The 7,168-nt window shown below is 35.9% G+C and overlaps 1 protein-coding gene across 1 annotated transcript; it reads left to right on the top strand.

Annotated features, from left to right (window-relative positions):
- Positions 1–1,119: 1,119 nt before the first annotated feature.
- LOC149566197 (putative leucine-rich repeat receptor-like protein kinase At5g05160) lies at positions 1,120–5,456 on the top strand. Its single transcript, XM_089817358.1, has 3 exons — positions 1,120–1,605; positions 2,533–3,439; positions 4,600–5,456. The coding sequence occupies exons 1-3, from the start codon at positions 1,300–1,302 to the stop codon at positions 5,256–5,258; spliced, it is 1,872 nt and encodes a 623-aa protein (XP_089673484.1). The 5' UTR covers positions 1,120–1,299; the 3' UTR covers positions 5,259–5,456.
- Positions 5,457–7,168: the final 1,712 nt, after the last annotated feature.

Raw genomic sequence — 7,168 nt, 5'->3', positions numbered from 1 at the left:
TATATTTAAAATGAACATGTGTTGTTCTATTTAACATGGATTATTCATTTTTAAAAAGAGAGAGAAATCAACCTAATAAGTTCCAAACACTACTAGATTCAAACATTAAGTTGAGGTACATATGCTATTATTTATTTATTTTTCAATATGTTGACAACTCAATTTTGACATTTTCAACAACTTATTCTATGTTATTCATAATATGCTTAAATATCATATTTAATTATGTTGGAGAGACATTTGACAATACTAACATGACACCAACCAAGAACCTATAAAACAATGGTAGCTTGTGATTCGACCCATTGGAGATCACACAATGGTAACTTGTAATTCACCCATTACCGACTAAAAAAATTGTGTCCTCATGATATATATATAAGAATATTAAAATACAAATGTAAATGTGAAATAATAATATAATATTTATTTTATATGTGTTTGTATTTCTTCTATATAAAATTAACTAAATAGTTTTTATTCACTAGAAAATTATTATATCCAAATATACAACTACAATGTAAATAAATTATATATTATTTGCCACAAAACTATGTTAGAATAAAAAAAGAACGGAGAAGAACTCAAGCGGCCTCAATAGATCCACAAGGAATTTGGCATATATATATATATAATTAATAGAATATTAAAATACAAATCTAGATGTGAAATAATACTATAATATTTATTTTATATGTATTTGTATTTCTTCTAGGTAGAATTAATTAAATAGTTTTTATTGACTAGAAAATGATTATATCTTAATATACAACTACAATGTAAATAAATTATATATTATTTGCCACAAAACTATGTTAGAATAAAAAAAGAATGGAGAAGAACTCAAGCGGCCTCAATAGATCCACAAGGAAGCCGGCCATTCTCAACACATATCACATTCACCTCATGATTCCACGTGGAGCCCAACATCATAAGAAAAAATGAGACAGACGTCACATAAAACAAGCAAGCCGGTACATATTACCAGCTTCGTAAATATCATTATTTCACCTCACTGCAGGCCGCCTGGCTTGCGATTTCTTCCCCAGTGACAAGGGGGAAGCGAAATTTACAGAAACTACATCAGTATATTTCAATAGACAGCAATATGATCAATTGTTTCAACGAAGAACAGGTTCTTCCAATTCATAATGGTATAATAAGAATTTCATGAATTGACAGAGTCTATGATTGGCATAAATCCGTACTTTTTAAATGCAAATTGGTAGAATGGGTATCTCGTGAATTGATGCATATAAATCAGTAATTCAGCCCAAAGGTGTTGTCAGGAGCGCAACAATGGCAGACAGGGAAATCTCACAGACCCACATGATGAGAACAATAACAAGAGCAATATTTGTTCTCTGCCTGTTCCAAGCAGTAGCAAATTTATGTGTTGCAGAAGATGATGAGATTGTTATTGAAGCTCTGTTGGAGTTTTCCAGGGCGATTGACAAGGACAAATCAGTTCTGAGCAACTGGACAAAAGATACGGACCCCTGTGAATGGAGTGGGATAAAATGCAAAGATAAAAGCCATGTTTCAAATATTGTCTTACAAGGCTTCCAACTCAATGGCACCCTTAATTCAAGTGCCCTCTGTCAGGTAGATATTTGGTTTGTGAATACAGCAATTTTCAGATCATTTGAAGAATTTAATACTAGTAATTGCAATGGTTTACACCCCTGTTTTTCGAAGATTTTGTATCATTGAGCTATTGTTAAGAAAGCATTAATTTCTTTAGTTTTAAGATTGAAACTTGTACAACTCAAAATCAAGATGTAGGACTCATCATTTTGTAAAATTGGTGTAAATATGATCTCTTATGATTGAGTCATATATGAAACCTACATAATCATTTAGTTATCCAATCTAAAGTTTGGGTTTTAGATTGAAATTTCTTTAAATTAAAAGGTGAAATTTCTTTAATTAAAAGCTACAGACTAGGGAATATGGATTCTATATGAAAACTACAGAAGGGCTCAAATTGAAGGCCTAAAACAAATTTGTCTGATCATGATCTCTTATAATTGAATTCATCATACCCACAATTTCATTGAGCTATTCAATGTGGAGATATAAGCCTTGGGCTGAAATTTTTCAATTAAAAGCTTTAGCTTGAGGACTATTCATTTTACCAAATTGTCTGAAAAGAATCCTTTATAATTGTATTCTATATAAATCCCGCAGAATATTCAATAATTAGGCTGAAACATTTTTTAATCAAAAGCAGAGACTGGGGACAATATACTAATGTCAAAATCATCTGAATACTGTTTCTTAAAATTGAATTCTATATCAAATCCACAAAGCTAATTAGTTATCCAATTTGAAAGCACAAGCTGAAGAACTGACATTCCCTCAAAATCACCTAAACACCATTCCTTTTAATTGAATTCTATATCAAACTCACAGTAACTTCACTTGAATAGAAATTTCTCGCTTTGCACTTTACTAGTTATTACATGTTTCAAACCAAAAAAAAAAAATTTGCCCAGAATCTTTAACACAGTTTTATCTTCTTTCTGACAGGTGAAAACCCTGCGAGTCCTGAGCCTGATGAACAACAACATAGAAGGCCCACTTTCCTCAGACATATCAGACTGCTCGGGCATACAGAAAATATTCCTAAGTAACAACAAACTGTCAGGCCCTATACCCATTGAGCTTACCGGCCTTAAGCGGTTGCAACGCCTGTACCTCGCAAACAACAACCTGTCAGGCCAGTTACCACCTTTCAACGGCGCCATAGATCTTGACGTCTCCGGCAACCCGGAGTTATGTGGTGGGGCCGGAATGCAGAAGTGCAGCGCTGAAGCGACGCCTCCTCGCCGGAAAAAGAGCGTAGCCCAACATTTTGCAATGTGGGCGGGCTACATTGCTTTGGCACTAACGTTGCTCTTCGTATTCATCTTTATATTTCTCCACCGGAAAAAGTACTACAAGAAGATTGAGGCCAAGGTGGAGCAGGTTCGTAGCGGGTGGAGTGCCACCACCTCGAAAGTCCCGTCACCGTCATTGACACCAACAAGGGCGTTCTCGCCATCGAAATTAAACAAGAGTTCTGAGAATGTGACGTCAGTGAGCTCCGAACATGCGGTGTCAATGGTGGACTCAAATTCCACGTCGCTTGTATTTTTGGATGAGCAACGAAAGGGCATGAAGTTCGAGGAGCTTCTTCGCTCCTCCGCGGAGCTGCTTGGACGGGGTGGCCTCGGGAGCCTCTATAGGGTTGTCTTGTATGATGGCAGCAGTTGGGTCGTGAAGAGAATTAGGGATGTGCACGTCCCCCGCAAGGACTTCGAGCGTCGCATGGCGGAGATCGGACAGCTTAAGCACCCCAATGTTTTGCCGCTAGTGGCATATTATTGTTCTAAGGAGGAGAAGTTGCTTGTCTATGATCATCTGCGTAACGGAAGCATTTCTACTCTATTGCATGGTAAGACTTGTTTTTAAACTATTCTTTATTTCGGTTAGGCTTAAATAGCACACTAAGTTTTGACTAGTTTAGATGGTTCATTTGAAATCACATGAGCTTTCCCAATAGGACTAATCTGAAGTCACATTAGCTTTTATAATTAGGCTCTTATGTTAGTATGTTTTAAGATGAACCACATAAACAAGTCCAAGCTTAGAGTGTGAAAAAACTCCCCATCTTGATTGGACTTGAAATAACACACAATAAGCTTGAGTTATTTAGAAGGCCCATTTGAAGTCGCACTCACTTAGATTCGATATGAACCACCTATTAGTGTAATTTAAGATGGGCCACTCAAACAAGTCAAAACTTAAATGTATATTACAGTCAAAATGTACCAATCTAATGAGACAAGCAATACACTCTAAACTTCGATTTGATTAGTTGGTTCATCAGAAATCAAACTCGCTTCTACAATTATAGGTCCACCTACTAGCTTGATTTAATATGAACTACCTAAACAAATAAAGACTTAGAACGTATTTTTAAATAGTGGCCCATTTGAAGTTAGAGTGGCTTGTTCAACAAGCCCGCCTACTAGTGTGACTTATAGTGAGTCATCTACAAAAGTCAAACATTAAACGGTCCTTTCAAAGTCCAAACATCTCAACTTGATCAGACCTTAAACAAAACAGTTTGAGCTTTCACTTAAGTCACACTCACTTTTTCAACATGTCCATTTATTAGTCAAATTTTAAAATGAATAGTCCACACAAGTCAAAGCTTAGAGTGTGCTTTTTTAACTAAAATTCTCAAATGGAGTTAAACAACATGGTCTAAGCTTTGACTTGCTTAAGTGGCTCATTTGAGATTGACATGATTTCACAAATAGGACCACATAAAAATTTGATATAAGATGAGCCACATAAACAAGTCACAGCTTAGATTGCCTTGTTCAAGTCCCAAATTAGAACATTATAAGCTTTACGTTGTTTTGATGATTCATCTAAATCCACACACTCACTTTTCCAATAGAACACATCCACTAATCTGATTCAAGATAAACCACATGAACAAATCAAAGCTCAAAATATACTTATTTAAACTGAAATCTTTAATCTTACTGCTGCTCATTTCTTACAAATGAAAAACTTACTAACATTTTTTTTTTCCCCTACCAGGGCACTTTGATGACAAAAAGCTGGACTGGCAAGCAAGACTATCAGTGGCCAGTGGAGTAGCCCATGGCCTTGCCTACCTCCATGAGCAAAACCCAAACTGCCCTCATGCCAACCTGAAATCCTCCAACATCCTCCTCAATGACAAATATGAGCCATGCATTTCAGAATATGGTCTCTCCTTCCTCCTGGATGAACCAGCAGGAATATCCCCAGGCCAATGGAGTGGCTACAAGGCACCTGAGTACAACCAGACCAGAAGATTCACCCAGAAATCAGATGTGTACAGCTTTGGCATCATGCTTCTTGAGCTCCTCACTGGAAAACCAGTGGATAGCTCAGGGCTGGACTTGCCCAGGTGGGTGGACTCTGTTGTGAGAGAAGAGTGGACTGTTGAAGTGTTTGATAAGAGCATAGTGCAAAATGGGTCTCACTCAAGTGAAGACAGGATGGTGCAACTCCTCAGAATTGCTGTGAGTTGTGTTTCTAACAATCCTGCAACCAGACCAGTCATGGCAGAGGTTGCTGGGCTTATTCACAAGCTTAGGGAGGCAGAGGAACATAGTATTGACCAGAGTTGTGTAGAGTCATTCTCCACCTCTACTTCCTATGTTTCTGGCAATGCAACACCTGATAGAACTCCATTGTCTATGAGTAAGTAGGATTCTCATTGATTCATTTCGTTTTTGTAGGATTGCAATTCATGCCCTATTGGCAGGATTTTGTGTAGGGAAGCTTTGTATTGGATGGTAAGTTGGTTGAGGGAGACCTTGTAATTTTGGCATATTAGCTTAAATTTATTGAATAAGGCCTTTTGATTTTGACCCGGTTATGAGTAATTTCATAAAAAATTTGGTTGAGTTTCGTGAAGGTACAAATCAGTTCAAAGTTTATATTAATGACATGCTGACCCCAGTAAAATAACTCAGGAAATTTATCTGAGTGTTAGATGTATCAGTGAGTTAAATTTTAGTGAGATGGTATTGCTGTCTGTAAAAAAACACAAGAAACTTATTTGAAAGTTACATGTTTTATAGTGTTCGAATCTATTACTAGCAATTGTATCTAAGGAATTCAATGGTTATGCTGATAGTAAAAATATATAAAATGATATTGTGGGGCTGATATGAAAAAGTTTGTCATAATGTTATTTTTCCTATGTAGTAACATCTTGTGGAATGTCAAACATCATATAGAATTTTATAGAAGTCAGCAAGACTGTATTTACAATGAAGAAAATAGTTAATGTGGATTCAATGTGAATTTCAAATCATATTGTGTATCTAATAAAATGTAGTTTAGCTATTCTTACAACCTATATTATTGAACGGTTCTGTTGATTGACCCAAGTTGTTCTTACAGTCTATATTTCAAAAAATACATTTGATTACACAAGCTGTTCTTACAGTCTATATTTCAAAATACATTTGATTACCAAAGTTGTTCTTACAGTCTACATATCAACGTGCACATTACACATTGTGTTGTTTGTTGTATAATCTGATCTTTTTCAAAGCATAGAGCATATGCATTTGATTGCCAGAATTGTTCTTACAGTCTATGTTTCAACATGCACATGATACATTTTATTGTTTACTGTGAAATCTGTTTTTTCCCAAAGCATAGAGCAAGTACAAACAAATAAATCATTGTACTATATTGAACTAGAAAACTTGCTTGGCCTGTCTAGTATTTAACATTAGTCCACCTCTCCCTAGTCCATTTCTCAAGCTGAGCGTTCGGATCATGGTAAGCTTTAGGCTTCATGCCACTGCGTGTGTCTTTCTCCTCGCTCTATTAGCACATTGTAGTCATGTTTTGTTCCAGTGAGGCATAGTGATAAGGATCATATGTCTCCCACCAATTGCTCTTCTATTAAACTCAAATTCAGCATCCCACCATCAACACAATAGAGTTTTCAAATGTCTTACTAGATATAAATCCCGATCAGATTTTCAGCACCTATTTCCAGAATCCAATAAGTGCCAAAGAAATATGCTTTTGACTTACTTCACTTATCCCTTGGGAACTTCCACTACTATAACATAGGTCTTGTTTGGTGTTTGAAACGCATGAACTACCAAGTTGTGATTCATAGGAGAATTTGTGGTCATCACAACTATACCAGCAGTACCTATGGATCCATCCTTTATTTTAACATGGTGTTTATATTGTTCCTCCTCTTCTCACAGTTTCTTTAGCTACTCCATTCATATACCTAATGCTCTGAATGTGTTAAAGAAGTATGACTCAGTGACTGGATAGCTAAAATATCACACACTAAGCTTTATTCCAAGACTAAAAGTGTTAAATAGTCAAAATTGACTTGTTTTTTTAAAGCTTAATTTTCTCCCTAGTGTGTGATGTTTCTAGATGGCCTTACAGTGATAGGGGTGTCATATTTATCAAATACACATGTTGGTAGAACTCAAAGTGGTGCCCAAAATGAGAGCCTTAAAGAAAGGGTCAAGAATTGTTGTCAAACATAGAGAACTTGGAAATGTTTTGTTTGCAAATATCATGTGTGAAAAGTTTGGAATCATATACGATATCAGAAACTAAACATAAATAC

The sequence above is a fragment of the Cupressus sempervirens genome, chromosome 3, assembly GCF_028749045.1.
Source record: "Cupressus sempervirens isolate cs-2001-9-10 chromosome 3, ASM2874904v1, whole genome shotgun sequence".
NCBI lineage: Eukaryota > Viridiplantae > Streptophyta > Pinopsida > Cupressales > Cupressaceae > Cupressus > Cupressus sempervirens.
Note: the sequence above shows the minus strand (reverse complement) of the source record. Positions and strands in the feature narration are given on the sequence as shown.

Bases quoted from the DNA above. Each gene is read 5' to 3' on its own strand.
- LOC149566197 (XM_089817358.1), top strand. From the start codon at position 1,300: ATGGCAGACAGGGAAATCTCACAGACCCACATGATGAGAACAATAACA. The intron at 1,606-2,532 runs GTAGATATTTGG...TCTTTCTGACAG, and splicing joins ATTCAAGTGCCCTCTGTCAG to GTGAAAACCCTGCGAGTCCT. The intron at 3,440-4,599 runs GTAAGACTTGTT...TTCCCCTACCAG, and splicing joins CATTTCTACTCTATTGCATG to GGCACTTTGATGACAAAAAG.